This window comes from Delphinapterus leucas, chromosome 2, assembly GCF_059928025.1.
Source record: "Delphinapterus leucas isolate spDelLeu-1000000601 "Yukka" chromosome 2, BTC_Dleu_Yukka2, whole genome shotgun sequence".
Taxonomy (NCBI): Eukaryota; Metazoa; Chordata; class Mammalia; order Artiodactyla; family Monodontidae; genus Delphinapterus; species Delphinapterus leucas.
Genome location: NC_143130.1, coordinates 36736177 through 36755841, shown reverse-complemented (window position 1 = coordinate 36755841; position 19665 = coordinate 36736177). Strand labels below are relative to the sequence as shown.

The 19665-nt window shown below is 46.4% G+C and overlaps 1 protein-coding gene across 2 annotated transcripts in view; it reads right to left on the bottom strand.

Annotated features, from left to right (window-relative positions):
• ABHD17C (abhydrolase domain containing 17C, depalmitoylase) overlaps positions 1 to 19665 on the bottom strand; it is a 56806-nt gene that overhangs the window by 5363 nt on the left and 31778 nt on the right. Inside the window, exon 2 of one of the 2 annotated variants that reach the window (XM_089906702.1) lies at positions 1569 to 2632. The exons of the other annotated variant lie outside the window; for it this stretch is intronic. Coding sequence (XP_089762828.1) covers positions 2380 to 2632 — 253 coding nt within the window. The 3' untranslated portion in view covers positions 1569 to 2379. Of the gene's footprint in view, positions 1 to 1568; positions 2633 to 19665 lie in introns of those variants that run through there. 2 annotated transcript variants of the gene reach the window in all.

The window sequence follows — 19665 nt, the reverse complement described above, 5'->3', positions numbered from 1 at the left end:
GCACAGTATCATGAACTCACAAAACTCCCACACCTGCCAGTTTAGAACCACATCATCTCACGGGTACCCTATAGCTGAAGACGGATGTGAACGCCACAAAAATGTTAGGGGCCTATCTCAGGACTAAGTGACTGAGATTCTGTCCTCCACAATTTTTGCAAAAATAATGAACACGACATTTTTTTCTGGAAATTAACTATATGAGTGCATCATAAACTTTATTTCAGTGTTCCCAGAGTCATTTCATTTCCTACTCTCCCCTCCTGAGTTTCTTTGACCATCCTAAATGTATTTCTGAAATAAAAACAGAAGCGTGTTTGCTAGATCATAATGAGAGTCCTTGAAGTGAGGTTTTAATAAAATACGAAAGAAATGAACATTTATCATCAGGAAAAGGTACTGGGAGACAATTAAAGGCAAATATATTTTCTATAGCCTCTCCTTGGGGTTTAACCCTTCCGAGTCTTTCAATCCATCAATGGTCTCCCCCTCCGCTGTCCGCCAAGGTTTAGTTGGGTAAACAGCTGTGTGGAATACGGGCTTCATCTCTTGGCCTGCCTGGCAGCCTGGTGTGCAGACAACTCAGCCTTGGGCGTGGGCTGTGAGCAGAAGTGACAGGGACAACCTGCAGGTCATAACTTTAAATGGAAGGCTCCATGCCCTCCCCTTCCCGTTGGTGGGGAGGAGACGTGATGGTGAGCTACCCTGGCCCAAGCAGAAGGACGAGCACCCCAGATGTGATGGAGGAACAAAATAGACGAATCCCAGGAAAACAGGTACGCTACATATGAACCTACAAAGGATATCCAGAATATATAGAGTACGTAGAAATAAAGAAGAAAAAGAAAGACAAAAGAAATGAAGACATATCGCAGAAAAGAAAACACGATGCCTAGTAAACACGTAAAAAGATGTGATGCTCGGGCTTCCCCGGTGGCGCAGTGGTTAAGAATCTGCCTGCCGATGCAGGGGACACAGGTTTGGGCCCTGGTCCGGGAAGATCCCACATGCCGTGGAGCAGCTGGGCCCATGCGCCACAACTGCTGAGCCTGCAAGCCACAACTACCAAGCCCGCTGTGCCACAACTGGTGAGGCCCACGCACCTGGAGCCCATGCTCTGCAATAGGATAGGCCACCGCAGTGAGAAGCCCGTGCACCTCAACAAAGAATAGCCCCCGCTCGCCGCAACTGGAGAAAGCCCGTGTGCAGCAATGAAGACCCAACGCAGCCAAAAATAAATAATGATAAATAAAAAAAACTTAAAAAAAAAAGATGTGATGCTCAACCTCGTTAGTATGTGAACATGCAAATTAAATCCACAATTTATTTTTTTACACCTAAAAGAAAGGCAAAAACTAAAAAGTCAGACAATGTCAAGGGATATAGCAAGGACATGGAAAAGTGGAAGTCTGTGACATTGCTGCAGGAATATAAATTGGTATGAGCCCTTGGGAAGATAATGTGATATTATCCGGTGAAGTTGAAGGCTATAACCCAACGATTCCAACTTCTTTGCATAAATACCCACTGTAGTTTACAGGGCAGTAGGATGTGCTTTCTTTTCTTTCTTTTCTTTTTTTTTTTTTTTTTCCTGGGTAATGTAGTTTTTTTAATTATTATTACATTATTATTTTTAATTGAAGTAGTTGATTTATAATGTGCCAACTTCTACTATACAGCAAAGTGACTCAGTTACACACATATACATTCTTTTTTTAATTTTAAAAAAATATTTATTTATTTGTTTGGTTTTGGCTGCATTGGGTCTTCGTTGCTGTGCTTGGGCTTTCTCTAGTTGCGGCGAGCGGGAGCTACTCTTCCTTGCAACGCACGTCCTTCTCATTGCAGCGGCTTCTCTTGCTGCGGAGCACGGGCTCTAGGTGCACGGGCTTCAGGAGTTGTGGCTCACGGGCTCTAGAGCACAGGCTCAAGTAGTTGTGGCGCATGGGCTTAGTTGCTCCGCAGCATGTGGGATCTTCCCGGACCAGGGCTCGAACCCGTGTCCCCTGCATTGGCAGGCAGATTCTCAACAACTGCACCACCAGGGAAGTCCTATACATTCTTTTTTTTAAATACACTTTTCCATTATGGTTTATCCCTAGGACATGCTTTCTGATAACAGCCTTCAGTGAAAAGAACTGTCAGTCTAGAGCTGAGGCGGGTGGCAGGATTTCACTGAGCTGCCTCCCGCTCAGGCTCCCTCAAACTTCACAGGAAAATGGGGGCCCTTAGGAAGGAATCTGGGGAGGGAATGGCTATTTCTGGCTGGTAAGTGCCGTTCTGTGCTTTATAGAGAGGCGACATCTGGGCTGTGCCGAGAGGGGCGGACAGGAGCTGAACACGTGGGGATAAAAAGGACCGTCGGTAAGCAGCATGAAGTCACACAGGGCCGGGGTGGAGTCCAGGGAGTAGCTTGGGGGGCTGGAGGGCTGAGGCGAGGCTGGGCAGGCCATCAGGGGGAAGATAAGGAGGTAGAGCTTGTCCTGGAGAAGGTGAGGGGCCACTGGAGACGTTCAGGTCAAGAGGACAGGAACAAGGCTGTGCTTCGTGAAGATTCATCTTCCCGCAGCACGCAGGGCATGACAGAGCATAAAAAGGGACCAGGGAGATAGGTAAGGGGCTATTAAGAATCCTACAGGGAAGAGGAAACAGGAATGTAAAAATCGAAGACAAACCAACCAACAAAAAAGAGATGCTCTCCTCCCCAGACGCAGGTAGGAAATCACCTGCTCAGAACGAGGATGCACCCTCTCTTTCTAAAGGGAAGTTTCTGTGTGGCCCCAGCCCTTTGAACTTTGACACCATCTAATACAACTGTGCCTGTGGAGGGGGGTCCCAAGATGCACGTCTTGTCTGACGTTCTTGCCTGGGCTTCATTTCAGTTGGAAGAACAGGTTATTAAAAAATGGTTGGGCTTCCCTGGTGGCGCAGTGGTTGAGAGTCCACCTGCCGATGCAGGGGACACGGGTTGGTGCCCCGGTCCGGGAAAATCCCACATGCCGCGGAGCGGCTGGGCCCGTGAGCCATGGCCGCTGAGCCTGCGAGTCCCGCAACAGGAGAAGCCACAACAGTGAGAGGCCCGCGTACCGCAAAAAAACAAAAACGTCAGCAAAAGGAGTTTTGATGGAAGGTTTGAGGAAGGAACTCATGTCTGCAGCATTCTGTGCCTTAAATCCCTATGTCAGAGACCATAGCTTTTAAAACATAAATCCCTTCGATCAGGATGGAATGATGAGAGATGTGAGAAATGACCGCTGTTCTAGTGCATCAGCAGGCCATCACCCAGGGTGATGCTTTTTACTGGAGGAAAGTTACCCGAAGGACCTCCCTCCACTGTAACTGCCACGGAATTCCTTCTATGATGGACTAGGAGGTCCATTTCAGTCGAATTTAACTGAGAGTTCAAAGTCCCTTGGAGGGGGAAGTATAAATAAGATTAGGGGGCTTCCCTGGTGGCGCAGTGGTTGAGAGTCCGCCTGCCGATGCAGGGGACACGGGTTCGTGCCCCGGTCCGGGAAGATCCCACATGCCGCGGAGCAGCTGGGCCCGTGAGCCATGGCCGCTGAGCCTGCACATCCGGAGCCTGTGCTCCGCAACGGGAGAGGCCACAACGGGAGAGGCCCGCGTACCACAAAAAAAATAAAAATAAAAAAAAATACGATTAGGGGTCTCCTTCTCCCCCCACAATTTGCAGCAAAAGTAGGCTATGACACCCCAAAGCACGAGGGCCATGGGATGCTGCATGCGGTGGGGTGTGGGGGTCACAAGGCACCTGAAGGTAAGAGCACCTCCAAACCGCACATGTGAAGTGTAGGCTCTTTCCACAGTGGCCGTCCCGTGGCAGGATATTGTGCGATTAATGATAAACAAATAGATCATAAATCAAAAAAGGAAGAGGAAGAGGAAAATGAAAACTGAATGTAGTTATTGAAGGACAGAGGATTAAGAGATGATTAATACTAAAAATCAAAAATAAAGCAGAAGACTTCCGTATTGAAATGGCATCAGACTCGCCCTTACCTTCTTTGATCAAATTTGCGGAATGATGAGAATCACATAGGATAACCTATCCCACTAATGAGTACTATCGTTATAGTCAAACCTATTTTCTCGGCATCTTTTTTTTTTAACATCTTTATTGGAGTATAATTGCTGTATAACAAAGTGAATCAGCTATGTGCATACATATATGCCCATATCCCCTCCCTCTTGCATCTCCCTCCCACCCTCCCTATCCCACCCCTCTAGGTGGTCACAAAGCACCGAGCTGATCTCCCTGTGCTATGTGGCTGCTTCCCACTAGCTATCTATTTTACATTTGGTAGTGTATATATGTCCATGCCACTCTCTCACTTCGTCCCAGCTTACCCTTCCCCCTCCCCGTGGCCTCAAATTCATTCCCTACGTCTGCATCTTTATTCCTGTCCTGCCCCTAGGTTCTTCAGAACCTTTTTTTTTAGATTCCATATATATGTGTTAGCATATGGTATTTGTTTTTCTCTTTCTGACTTCACTCTGTATGACAGACTCTAGGTCCATCCATCTCACTACAAATAACTTCATTTCATTTCTTATTATGGCTGAGTAATATTCCATTGTACATATGTGCCACATCTTCTTTATCCATTCATCTGTCAATGGACACTTAGGTTGCTTCCATGTCCTGGCTATTGTAAATAGAGCTGCAGTGAACATTTTGGTACATGACTCTTTTTGAATGATTGTTTTCTCAGGGTATATGCCCAGTAGTGGATTGCTGGCTCATATGGTAGTTCTATTTGTAGTTTTTTAAGGAACCTCCATACTGTTCTCCATAGTGGCTGTATCAGTTTACATTCCCACCAACAGTGTAAGAGGGTTCCCTTTTCTCCACACCCTCTCCAGCATTGATTGTTTGTAGATTTTTTTTTTTTTTGCGGTACGCAGGCCTCTCACTGTTGTGGCCTCTCCTGTTGCAGAGCACAGGCTCCAGACGCGCAGGCCCAGCGGCCATGGCTCACGGGCCCAGCTGCTCCGTGGCATGTGGGATCTTCCCGGACTGGGGCACGAACCCGTGTCCCCTGCATCGGCAGGCGGACTCTCAACCACTGCGCCACCAGGGAAGCCCTTGTTTGTAGGTTTTTTGATGATGGCCATTCTGACGGGTGTTTTTCTCAGTATCTTGATACTGTGTTTTATATCCTGCTCTATGGACCTTGGGGGCCACACTGAATAAGTAAAGGAGAAATGGGCACAGACTCAAGGAGCAGAGGTGGGTGTGTGGTTCCTGGAACAGCCTTTTCTCTTGAGGGCCCTGAATCTGTCCATCCTCTGAGATCATGATCTTGAAACGCCTTATGGAGAAGCCTGAGTATTTCACTGAAGGACCCTCAGCTTTCAGCTTTCCACTCACAGGCACCAGGACACACCCAGTACCAATCTCAACAAATTCCACCTTTGACACACAGACATTCGTAGCCTTAATGACAACAAACACTTTGCAACTCAACGTTTTCACTGGAAAACTTCGTCACGTAAAACAGTAGCCATTAAACAGGGGAAAATATGACAACTGGTATTATGTTAAAGAACATCCGGTCATCAGAAGACATCAGTAAGAAAGTAAAAAGGCAAGTGGGAAAAGATATTTGCCACACATATAACCAACAAAGGGCTCACATCTACAAAATATAAAGAACACATCAGTGGGGGGAAAAATGACCAAATACAGAAAAGCAGCATTTTACAAAATGGGCATTTCATAAAAGAAGAAATCTAAATGGCAGGGAGGGAAGAAAGGGAGGGAGAGAGGGAGGGAAACTCAACTTCATTAGTAAAAACGAAATGAAATTTCACCAATGAAAACCACAATGTGATACTAACAAAAATTTAAAAGTTGACAATATCAAGTGTTGACAAAAATGTGACCACAGGAACTTTCATTCACTCCTGATGGGGTTGTTAAGTTGATAGAAGCCCTTTACAAAAAGTAGAAGTGAAGACATCATAACACGTACCCAGTGACCTAGCAATTCTACTCCCAGGTATATTCACCACAGACTAGAAATATCCTCAAGGCCATTTGTGAGCGGTTGGAGACAACCCTAAGGGGTGTCAACAGCAGGGCGGATAAGTGGATGGGGGTGAAGTCGTGCCACAGAATATCACAGGGCAACGATGATGAATCTTAAAGGCTTGCTGTAAATCAGAAGGGGCAGACACAAGAGGACACATGCTATACAACACCATGTGCAGAAAACTTAAACCCACCCAAATTAAACTTCACTGTCTAGGGATACTTAACTGAAAGAAAAGCAAGGGAAGTGAAGCCCTAAAAACCAGGATAGCGGTTAAGGATGGGGGAGGGGAACGGGTTATGGCTGGGAAGAAGCATGTCATTTTGGGGGGGCTTACGGCTCGCTGGTTATAGTCTATGTCTTTTTTTTTTTTTTTTTTTTGGCTATGCCACTCGGCATGCCGGATCCTAGTTCCCTGACCAGGACTCGAACTCTCGCCCCCTGCAGTGGAAGCATGGAGTCTTAACCACTGGACCGCCAGGGAAGTCCCTATAGCCTGTGTCTTGTCACGAGTGTTCCTTTTACAGTTCATTAAGCTGGATATGTACATCTTATGAACATTCCTATCTGGCTACTTCTATCTGTTATATTTCGCAACAAAAAATATTTTTAAAAAGTTCACCAGATATTTCAGATATGGAGACAACCCTCCTCAAAACTGTTACAACTCATGATAGATTTTGTGCTAAAAACAAATCTCCTAAGGAAACATGAGGCCATTAAAAATTATGTCTCAAGAGCTAACGTGGGGAAAACTCATGTTGAAATGCTCCATAAAAAGCAGCCTACAAAAAACAGGGTCACAACTATGTTCCTTCCAACAAAATCTATATATGGAAAAGGGACTTGAAAGTAATATATTAAAATGATAATAATGGTAATGTTTCTTCTTTCAAATTTTCATTTCTAATTCGGGTAATTATTAGGTAGTGATTTGGTAAAATAAATAAATAAAGGAAACGGTATTGCCGGACCTTTTTGCATGGAGTCAGCAAGCTTTCTTTATAGTGTCTGTATTTGAAAAGGCTTTGAAAACTGTAACATGCTAGTGAAGTGTTCAGATTTGTCAGTATTACATTGAGGACTTTTCCACTGTTTTTCCCTGTTTATTAGACTGTTTATTATACTGTCTGACAACACATGAGATGCCTGGGAGGTGGGGATGGGGGCTAATTCTTTGAAGGTATGGAAGATTCTCGGGAAAACTCTAAGAGGCCTCTGTTCCAACACCCGCCGCTTGCACATGAGGATGTTGAAGTGGAGGGTCCTTTTCATGGTACCACTAGGGTGTTGTTTTTGACAAAAAAAGCTAGAAGACTGATGACCTCTATACCAATGGTTCCAAAATGAGAAGTATCTGAATTTCTTGGGACTTTTAAAAAATGTAAATTCCCCTTACTTAGAAATCTTCCACACGTAGAAATTCCAGCGGGTTTGTGGATTCCTCAAACTAACCATTGTTTGATACTGAGTAAAAAGGGTCAGACCAGATCCTATAGACCTTTTACCTCTCAAATTCAATTAAAAGATAAAGGATAAAAAGAGAGATGGTAAAGGGAATCTATTACTAAGTCTGTGTGAAATACAGGGCATTTAAAGATCACAGCTTTTCACAAAAGAGCAGGATTAAGTGCAAAGTATTTTCTTCAAAAACATCAACAATCCCAAAGTCCAAAACCTTTATCCTAAAGTAAAACAGATGTTAAACCCTCCCAACCTGGAACAGGACAGTTTTGTAGCAGGCAGACATGACACATAGGCAGGCAGGATTTTCTGCATTTTTACTTAGAATTTGCTATTTTCGGGTACGACGATAGCAAAACATTAAAAGTGATTTCTTCTCGCTCATACCACCTTTGTGGGCAAGATACAGGGACAGGAGGAACGGCAGCATCGGCCTACAAACAATGTTTTCTTCAATGCGTCCAATCCCCAAGGCAGGCTTTTACAAGTAAACTTCCTCATTGCTCAGCTACAAACACACCAGTCGCTGGGTGGATGACTTCAATCGGGAGACAAGGATGCCGTCCCTCCCGTCCTACGCCTACCAGCTCTCCTTCCTCTGCTGTTTCCCCCTGCTCCCCAGCGTGTCTGGAAGAGGCACTGCTTTTCCATCCCAGGGCTAACCTTCCACCTGAGCGCTGGATTCCCACCCTCCCAGGACTTTGAGAATTTCATCCCCACCCACGCCGAATTCCAGTCTTATTCCCAACGCAACACACGTCTCCAAGTCTCTGAAGCTAAGAAAGGGCCTGTCTTCACGGGTGCTTCATCCTTTAAGTGACGGCCCCATCTCTTACCTCTGCTTCCCTACTGCATCCTCAACCCTAACAAAGGCCCCTGAAACCCACCCTCTCCTCCCACAGTGTACCGAAAGCTGCTATCAGAAATGCCAGAAAAAAAAAAAAAAAAAGAAATGCCAGGTCCAACCGCTTTTTCCCCCTCCTCATCCAATTTTTTTTTTTTTTTTTTTTGCGGTACGCGGACTTCTCACTGTTGTGGCCTCTCCCGTTGCAGAGCACAGGCTCCGGATGCGCAGGCTCAGCAGCCATGGCTCACGGGCCATGGCTCCGCGGCATGTGGGATCTTCCCGGACCGGGGCACAAACCCGTGTCCCCTGCATCGGCAGGCGGACTCTCAACCACTGCGCCACCAGGGAAGCCCCCTCATCCAACTTGACTTCTCCTCAGTTCACGCTAAGAATGATGACTTTCTTCTTCAACTCCATTCCTGGGCCTCTGAGACATTGAGCTGCTCTTAGTTCCTCCCCCGTCCCCACCACCAGCGGGCTTGGCCCCTTCCCTGACTCCACTCCTCCTGCTGTAGACTTCCTACTGCATTCTTTTTTTTTTTGCTTTTGTTTTATTTTAAATTTTATGTGGCCGCACCACACAGCATGCGGGATCTTAGTTCCCTGACCAGGGATCGAACCCATGCCCCCTGCAGTGGAAGCGCTGAGTCTTAACCACTGGACCGCCAGGGAAGTCCCCTTCCTATTGCACTCTTACATGTTGTCTCCAAATGATTTCACTGAATCCCAGGCCTCAACTATTAACTCTGCTGATTCTCAAATATTTACTTCCAGCCCTGGCCTTTGTCCTGAGACAGAGCAGAATGCCCCCCTGCCTGAAGGGAAGGGAGGTGGATCAAATACAATGTCCCTTGCGCCCGCCTTGGTTCTCAGTGCTGGCCCTGACCTCACGCCTCATTCCATCTTCCAGTGATCCTGGGAGGGGGATATTCTTGTCCCCGTTTTATATCTGAGGAACTTGATAGTAAAAGCTAAGTAACTTGTCCAAGGTCAAGTGAGTGGGGAGGCTATGAATTTAATACTGTTATCTGTGATGGATAAATTCCAAACTCAACGTGTCTAAAACCAAATTCGTTATTTTCTCCCCTCAAAACCTTCTCAATAACTCAGTCATCAGGTAAAATTCTAAAAACTATATTCCCCTCTGTTGCCAATCCAGTATCCAAAGTCAGGATGAAGACAAATTATGAAAAGGAGTGGACGGTTACATGACAAATTCAGCTAAAGATCTAAACTTACTTCTGGCAGTGACCGATTAGCTTGGTGATTATGCAAACTGTGGATTCGTTTCTACACCTGGAAGATGTCACCTATTTTTTTTAAATAATGCATTCAAAAAAGTAGTTACTGAGCACCTCTTTTGGACTAGGCATGGAACCTCTGGGGGTGCAGAAGGAGCTTATAGCCAGTTGGGGAGGCAAGGAATGTATACAAAAGTATGGGGAGACAAGCAGAAGCCAGGTCTAAATCTGAGTCATTAGGACGCAGGATGTCACAGCAGATGAGGTAAGAGATTCAAGGTCAGGCCAGGGTAAAAGCCATGTGGACAAAGGCCTTCATTTGCTATGAGTCAACTACAGCTATATTTGCATGTCAGACAGACACACGTTCTTAGCAGACTCTCCCTGGACCTCCTCATGCAATCTGCAGGCCTGACTTAAATGTGTAAGTAGGTGTTGTCTGCACATGGATCTCTAGGGAAAAGCCATTCTTAGCCAGTGAGATTCAATGCATTCATCTTATAGCAGAGTCTCAGGTTAGTGCATCACCATCTCCTGCTGGGGTACGTCTAGGACTGCCACAGCTGGCCCTGGGGACCCACGGCAGGTCCCGACACTCAGATCTGACCCTTGGCATGTGGCTATATGGAACGGCTGAGACATGTATCTATACAAGAGCTATAATTGGGTCTGGCGGTCCTGATACTAACGATCAGAATTCCAAGGCTGCCAATGAAGAGGCCCTAGTTTCACAGCATCTTAAACATCAATATCGTACAAAACAAAGGTCTCCATCTCTAAGAGTCTCCTCTTGAGTACCGTTCCTTAGCCCTTCTTTGACCCGATCATAAGCTCTAATCCCTCAAATTTCTCCCAGGCTAGAATTCTGATTCTGTAAGTCCCATACCCAAGCACAGTCCATCTGGTCTTCAATTCCCAGTGTTACAACCCCCAGAATCCTGGACCTCCTGACCATCCTGCTTTTATCAATCCCCAGCCCCCAGACTTAGGTGAGAAGAACTGCCAGAGGAGAGGGGTGGGGGCGGGGGCAGGCAGTGGATGGATCCTCTTCCCACCACGGAGACCATGGCTCTACCCAAACGGCCAGAGCACCAAGTACCTTAAGTCCCCTACATATGAACCCTCAAGTTGTGAGCTTTCAAAGATGCGAACCAATCACATACGTTAGTTCACGTGTCTGGTGTATATTGTCACATGCGTGCATCCTCTACAAGTGGCTGTGCTTCTGTGTACTTTCCTGTACGGTACTGTACAGATTCCAGTAGTACAGTTTCTTTAGTTCAAGCCCAGGATGTCCAGAGTCAAGCGTAAGAGCAACGGTGATGTAGCTGGTACTGCTGTACTTTTCAAGGTACTGTACTGTAAGATTAAAAATGCTTATTTTTTGTTTGTTTTTTATGTATTATTTGCGTGAAAAGTAGTATAAACCTATTCCAGTACAGTACTATAGAGCCGACTGTGTTAGCTGGGTACCTAGGCTAACTTTGTTGGACTTACGAACAAATTGGATTTACGAACGCGCTCTCAGAACTGAACTCGTTTGTATGTAGGGGACTTACTGTACAGCCTAGAAGATGGAATTCATGATGCTTCTCATCAGAGTCTACAGATGAGCCTGAGAGGGCTCAGAACCCATTAGGTCTTGGAACTAACATTTCTTCTCTCTAAGGAGCTCGAGACATAGCATATGGTGCTGCATAGGGAAGACCAGCAGGGAAGAGTCCCAGAGCTAAGTACTGAGGTCAGGATGAGCTACAGGTCTGAGGAGGTGGAGGGGGTGAAAGCTGTTGGACGTTGTATCAAGGGGTTAGTTAGGCAGCGGAATCAGGAAGTCTGCGTGTGTGGGACACGTAGGACCAGAAAACAAACAAAAGCAAGCCTAGGCACAGACTGGGCAGTGGGGTTTCAGAAGTCAGACAGGGAGCTGGTAGAGCCCAAAGGTGTCATCTGCAGAGGCGTGGATGGACCTAGAGACTGTCACAAGAGTAAAGTAAGTCAGAAAGAGAAAAACAAATATCGTATAATATTGCTCATACGTGGAATCTAGAAAAATGGTACAGATGAACTTATTTCTAAGCAAAAATAGAGACAGGCACAGAGAACAAATGTATGGACTCCAAGGGGGGAAGGGGGGGGTGGGATGAATTGGGAAATGGGGATTGATTTATATACACTATTGATACTATGTATAAAATAGATAACTAATGAGAACCTACTATACATATATAGCTCAGGGAACTCTACTCAATGCTCTGTGGTAACCTAAATGGGAAGGAAATTTAAAAAAAGAGGGGATATATATATATACGTAGAGCTGATTCACTTTGCTGTACAGCAGAAACTAACACAACATTGTAAAGCAACTACACTCCAATAAAAATTAAAAAAAAAAATCTGCAGAACACGTATGTGGCACCAGCAGTTTAAAAAGGAGGAAGAAAACGCCCACAGAGGAAAAGACTTTAGTAAAGAGAAAACTCAAGCAACAGCTCACCTGTAAATTCGTAGAAATACTTGGATGACCCAGAGCGAAGGGGGCAAAAGTCAGGGTGGGTTCTGATGAACACATACTAGAAAACCCAAAATGCAGCGCAGTAACTAAGGCACGCCGCGTGAGCTGTTATGTGGGACCCTGGGGGTCAGGACGAGAGAGGGCTCCCAGGTGGGTGGTGGGTTTGGTGGTCAGCGAAGGCCCTGCTGCCTTTCAAGGGATGGTGTGAAGGGTGAAGTGTTTCTGCGTCAGGGAGCGGTGCTCAGTCAACTTTACCTATAGACGACCATGCCATTCTTTAAATGCTCTTCGCCTGTGGCTGCCCCAGTATCACACTGGCCAGATTCTTCTTCTCGCTCTTCTGTTTCCTTTGCTCACTCCTCTCTCTTCTCCCACACTTACCTGGGCATCCCTCGAAGGTCAGTCCTCACCCTCCTCTGGAATCTTTTCCTATGTAGTCCCTTGTTGAACTCTCCCAGTGCCAGACCCTAGCATAGCACAGCGTCTGTTCTATAGTAATCGTGCAATAAATACGTGTTAATGGAACACACGGGTGGCGAGGGTTTCTACAATGTGTTGACTCACTCCCGATATCTCACCTCTGCTCCAGCCCCCGGCCCCTCTCCTTTCTGTTGATATTTCTTCCTGAGCATCCCAGCACTGCACACTCAACACCTCCCAGACCGGACTCTTCCTAGTCTCTCCCCAAATCTTTCCATTTCTACCTATCACTCTACCCTCTACCTCACAGGCTTAAGAGTTAGGATGAACTTCAGTCTTTGCCTCTCACAGAGACTTTGTCACTAAGCCTGGTCACTTCTGTCTTGGAGCCGGTTTCCAGAGGATCGTTTCTGACACCACTTCTGTTGCTCTGTGGTGGCATCTTGTGGTCAATCGACCAGTAGCTGCCTGTCGGTTCAGTGTAAGAATGAGCGTTGCCCGCGACGAACATCCCCACTGGTACCCAGGGTCTGTTCCTCAGAGGCCTTCCTGGAACCCTCACCACCACTGGCTGTCCATCCCCACGGTGCGCACCCTGCTCCAGTGGGTCCCTGAATGCTCAAACTACTGACCTGTCCTGTCCTTTTGGTTCCTGTGGGTCCTTTTATATGGCTGGTGAGGGGGTGGGTATCCTAGTTCCTGACCACTGACCTCGTTTCCACCCACCGCTCACTCTGACTCTTGCTAACTGCTTGCACTTAGCAGCTTCCATCCTGGCCTCTCCCTTCTTCCCAGGGCAGAACCTGGGAACCTCCAGGCCTAATCGAGTCCCATTTCTGACTTCTCCTCTGCTCTCCCAGACCTGCTTTCTCCCCGGTTCTATCTGTACAAGCTGCCACACTCATGTCACTCCCCATGCCAATCCATCCTGTAACTTCCCATCAGGTAGATCTTCCAAAAAACTTTTGTTGTGTTACCTGGCTCATCAAACCCTTCGGCAAATCACTATCCCTGGGATAAAAACCCATGTCCTTTGAGTAACCTCCACAACGTGGCCGCATCTTACTATTCCAACCCTTTCTTTTCTCTCCAAGTAAATCTTCCGCTCCTGCGATTAGACTCCCCACTGCCTCATCACAGCCCCTGAGCCCCTGTCTGGACTGTCCTCACTCCTCCCCACAACCTAGAAAACCCTGGGGCCCTTCAGGTCCATTCAAGTCCTACCGCCTTCAGACACTTTTCCCAACCACCGCAGTCTACCTGTGGGGTTTTCTTTCCTGACCCATTCACTTGTGCACCAGGTCAACATGAGGTTGTATGTGATGAACCGTTTTGTGGCATGTCCTATGATGTCAGTGAGATTTTGAGCTCCCCAAAGTAAATAAAACTGTTTATCTCTTTGGGAACATTAACAATACCCAGGGGACTTCCCTGGCGGTCCAGTGATTAAGACTTTGCCTTCCAATGCAGGGGGTGTGATCGGGGAGCTAAGATCCCACAAGCCTTGTGGCCCAAAAAAACAAAACATAAAACAGAAGCAATATTCTAACAAATTCAATAAAGACTTTAAAAATGGTCGTTAAAAAAAACAAACCAAAAAACTAAAACAATACCCAGGCTCAGGGATCGGTACACTGGAGGCATATCTTGCTTTGAATGGAATGTGATTCTGGCCAAAGGCTGTTTCTGAACAAATTAAAACTAGATCTCATATATAGTTATCATTCCAATGGATAGACAATCCACTCCAAGTTCATTATCTTCTTTGGGATCTGGACAGGAGCAGAAACGACCTCTTGTCTGCAACCTAGCAAAAATGAGTCAGTCCATGAAGGATGACAGTAATATTTAGTAAGCACTAATGTTACTTTAGGCATTACGTAAGATTTACTTAAAACACGACACAAGGAACTGAAGTCTCCCAAATTTTGCTAGGGGAAAGCCACGACCCTGAATGATTACCTTCCATAACAGGCAATGCCAGGTGTATAGTTACCCCCTTGGAAACCCACAGTGTTTGCTCCCTGCCTCTTCCAAATGTCTAGCGTCTTCCTGCAGTCACCAGCTATGCTGAGCTCAGGCTGACAACACAAATTTAGGTTTCAGTTCCCGCTCAGCATACAGGACATGTCCCCAGGAGCCTCCACAGCCCGTACCCAAGGTACAGCAGCATTAGCTGCGAGAGCAGGAGCTGAGGTAGGAGGTGCCCACGGAGGAGGCCGGGAGCGCCAGGGGACAGTGTCCAGCGGGAACGCTCCCTCCACTCGTAAGGTAAAACCTGTTTGTTTTTGTTTGAACGTAAGGCTTTGCTCTTCTGTCGACAAACACGGCCAAGCTGAGCCTCCCTAAGACACACTGCATCCTGTTTAAGTTAATGGGCCCTGACTTTGCCCTGTGTCAAGAGCATTTCCATTTATCTTCAGATGAAGCATGCTTGGCACGGTTCCACTGACTTTGAAGTCTATATTTTAAATATTTCAGAGCTAGAACTCCTAGTGGAAATATCTTTAGACAGAGAACGAAGATAAATACACAAGGTAAGGTGAAAGTTAACTGAAGGATGAGGTCTGAGGATACTGGGAAACCCTAATAAACTTCAGAGCAAAGCCTCAGAGTAAAAGGACTGGCTGGGAGGGAAGCAGGTGGGTAAACACGGCCGGCTGAAAACACAGACGGCCTGTGGAACTCTAGCCTTCAGGCTCAGAACTGGGAAATCCATCTTTTACTTTCTGTAGCCAAAGCTTAGCAAATGTGTGATTTATATTTTAATCATGAGGAAGATAAAAAAGTATCAATCCCCGGAACATGCTTATTTTTCCTTTTGAAAAACACATCTTTGTAGGTTTAGACTTTTTAAAATGTTATACTGATGTTTCACAAACAGATTTCTATTGGTCGTTAACTCCAGTGGCAAAAGCAAAGGAAACACATTTTATTTTTTTGGCCACAACGTGAGGCACGCGGGATCTTAGTTCCCCGACCAGGGATCGAACCTGAGCCTCCTGCAGTGGAAGCGTGGAGTCTTAACCACTGGACCACCAGGGAATTCCCAGAAACATATTTTAGAGTGAGCACCTGCTGCATTAGCACTGTCTGAGACAATTAAAAGTTTTAAAGGTTAGTGATGTCAGTTGATTTGCTTCCTTTTTTCCGACCGAGGGAACTTAGTTAAAAAGGACATTTAAAAGCAAGATAATGATATAACTGTGCAAGTTCCAAAAATCTGAGCATGCTCAAGTATTCTCTCAACACTGCTTATAAAATAAAATGCGCCAATGCAGCATTAGAAGTAGCCTCCTTCAACGAAATAGTGCCATTTGCAGAGCGTGGGAGTCTAATCGCAGGCGGTAGGACTTGAATGGACCTGAAGGGCCCCAGGGTTTTCTAGGTTGTGGGGAGGAGTGAGGACAGTCCAGACAGGGGCTCAGGGCCTCAGGGGCTGTGATGAGGCAGTGGGGAGTCTAATCGCAGGAGCGGAAGATTTACTTGGAGAGAAAAGAAAGGGTTGGATAGATTGTCATACAGAGTGAAGTTAAGTCAGAAAGAGAGAAACAAATATCACATAATATCACTTATATGTGGAATCTAGAAAAACGGTAGAGATGAACTTATCTGCAAAGCGGAAATAGAGTCACAGATGGAGAGAACAAACTTACGGATACCAAGGGGGCAGGGAGGGTGGAAGGAACTGGGAGACTGGGATTGACATATATACACTATTGATACCATGTATAAAACAGATAACTAATGAGAACCTACTGTATAGCTCAGGGAACTCTACTCAGTGCTCTGTGGTGACCTAAATGGGAAAGAAATCTAAAAAAGAGGGGATATATGTATACGTATAGCTGATTCATTTTGCTGTACAGTAGAAACTAATGCAACACTGCAAAGCAGCTAAACTCCAATAAAAATTAATAAAAAAAAAAAGTAGCCTCCTTCACCTGAAGCATCAGTGAATGTAATGGGGATAAATATGAGCTCCTGGGTTATTCATCTTTGAGGAAATGAAGAAGGAAATGAGATTCAGACCAAGCAATAACACTAAAACCAAGCGTAAGTTTAGGCAACATGAATATTATGGTCAGTAAGCTCATCAAAGCACAGCGAAGGGAATGGTCCAAACTGGGGGCCAGGAAATCAGGAAGCACAGAAGTCGAGCTTGAAGCCAGTCACAAGGGAGGGGATATTTGAAAACATCCAGAGAGGAAAGGCAAGAGCTGAAGGGGAGGAAGAGCATCCTGCAAACATGGACGGCAGGCTGGCCTGGCTGGGGTGAGAGGTTCACCTTGGGAAGCAGAGGGCCATCCAAAGGAGGTGGCGCATACTCTGGAAGCATCTGGGAAATGTGCACAGGGTCCCTGAGAGGATGGAGACGTGACAAGTTGTGCCACAGGAAGGAAGAGAACGTCTGGACAAGACGTGCTCTGAGTGGCTTGCATCAGGTGTGTATGTAGCAAGTCGTGGCGGGGAAGGGAGAGACTTGAAGATAATTCTGCGGTTGAGGGTTGGAAAATGGGCACAGAGAGAGAAGTTGAGAGGGATATCATGGGTGGTTGGAATTTCGTTTTGTTAGAACATACATTCAGCTTGGGAAGACACTGAGTTCCAGGTAACTGTGGACCATCCTAGGAAGGCAAATACGAGTCAGACTCTCCGGGTTCCTTATAAGAAAAATCTTCCTGGGACTTCCCTCGTGGCACAGTGGTTGGGAGTCCGCCTGCCAATGCAGGGGACACAGTTCAATCCCTGGTCCGGGGAAGATCCCACATGCCGCGGAGCAACTAAGCCCGTGCGCCACAACTACTGAGCCTGCTGCGCTCTAGAGCCCGTGAGCCACAACTACTGAAGCCCGCGTGCCTAGAGCCCGTGCTCCGCAACAAGAGAAGCCACCGCAATGAGAAGCCCATGCACCGCAATGAAGAGTAGCGCCTGCCCTCCCCAACTAGAGGAAGCCCGCGCACAGCAACGAAGACCCAATGCAGCCAAAAATAAATAAAGAAAGAAAATTTTTTTTTTTTTTAAAAAGAAAAATCTTCCTGAATTGTACTGGGGTCTATGCTAGATAGACAGACGATCCCCTGAGTGCCCCTCATTGTGCCTCCTGCCAGGAAGGTGAGCAGCTGGAAGGAGGAGTCTGGGAATATCTGTCCAGGCCAGCAGCTGCAGGCGTACCTACGGCTGCAGGCAGAGGCTCTGGGGGACCAAGCGGCCCAGGTCCCATGGAGATGGACAGATCAGACACATCAAAACTTACATCTGTAAACGAAAAGATAACTGTGCCCTTTTCTTCAACGGACTGTGACGACAATGACACAACGCACAGAACAAGGCCATTCCAGCAAAACATAACTCTCCAGGAGGCATGGTATGGCGATGCATGCTCAGTCAATGGAGCCTTTCCTATAGGTACTCATGTATTTCAAAACATTATCAAGACATGCACTATCTAATTTTTGTAAAACAGCATCCACCCTCGGGTACGGTGTTTCATTCTATCCTAGGTTTGAGAAGTTTCCTTCCAAATGGTGGTGCAGGGAAGGGCTTTCTGTGCCAGGCCTAAACGCACCTTCAAAACAACGTCATTCTTTATGACATTCAAGACTGTTCTCTCCTCTACAATACTCTTTCTCTGTGTCAAAGCAAAAATAAACAAGACTTGGCATGATTTAATTTTTTTAAAAAACTACTTTTCAGAGGAAAAGTTACAGTCCTAAAGAATACAAAATCAGGGCTTCCCTGGTGGCGCAGTGGTTGGGGGTCCGCCTGCCGATGCAGGGGACACGGGTTCGTGCCCCGGTCCGGGAAGATCCCACGTGCCGCGGAGCGGCTGGGCCCGTGAGCCATGGCCGCTGAGCCTGTGCTCCGCAACGGGAGAGACCACAGTAGTGAGAGGCCCGCGTACCGCAAAAAAAAAAAAAAAAAAAGGAATACAAAATCAACTCTCTTTAGCTCTGTTACAATGAAAATAGAAAAATTTGCTTGAACTTGTTCGAGTATACTTGTGCATGAAATTGTTCTAATGATAACTGGGGCTCTTGGCATTCTGTAATTATCTAACATGTTGGAAAAGCTAAAAAATGCTACCTTACCCCCTACAGCTGCATAAATACCTGTGAAATGGTTAGGATACCACCTCCCCTACAGCTTTTGAGAGGATTACACGAGCCGGCTTATGTAAATCACCTGGTACAGGCATCTGACAAAAAAAGCCATTTAATAAATGTCACTTCCGTCCATACCAAACACAGATTAAAAACAGACCCTTGACCAAAGTGAAGCCTTAAAGGATCTCCCTATTTCACACCCAAGAAACACAGCCAAGGTTAAGGGACAGAGCTCATGAAATCTCTGGGACAGGGAAAAACATTTTTTAAAAATCTAATTTAATTTTCCACTTGAGGGCCAAGGCTGAAAGTCATTTCTTAGAACTAGAAACCCAAGAATCAATTCCTAATTATTTTATCTCACCGTAAGGTGCATTCTCACAACAGCTGTAGCACACAAGACACTAGATGGTAGGTGTGTCTGCCCCGGCTCACACTGACTTGCAAATGGAATTTGACAAAATCCCTTGAGTTCCGATGCTACAGCTGCTGAGATGTCCAGTAGAGAGATGTGCTGAAATGATACAGCAGGTCAAAAATGCTCCCTGTCCCCAGTAGGTGACCATCCAAGAATGTCCTACTGGAGCTGCAGGTATGAACACAAGCCCATTCCAGAACCCCCTGGCCAGAGTGACTGCTTCTGGGAGAAGCAGAGTTGGAACCAAGACGGGTCAATGGGAGTCCCTCCAGGACGTCTATGCCCTCTTCTGCCAAGCCTGGGGGAGATCACCTTTGTCACCACACAGAAAGAACCTCTTCAAGAATCACCACAAACAGGAAAGCAAAGCCGAGAGAGGGAGCAAGCGAGCTGAGTCCTGAAGCTACCGTTCGTTGCTGGAGACCCGGCACTTGGTCGCGCCTGGCCAGGGGGCTCCCAGCGTTCTGACCTGGGCGGAGCTTACATTGTTCTCTCTTGAAACTGGGCTAACATGAGTCTTTGGTGAGCAACTCCGAGTGTGTAGTCACGACAGTGTGGCTGTCTGGGGGCGGGGATGGCGGGTGGAGATTTGCACAGCGG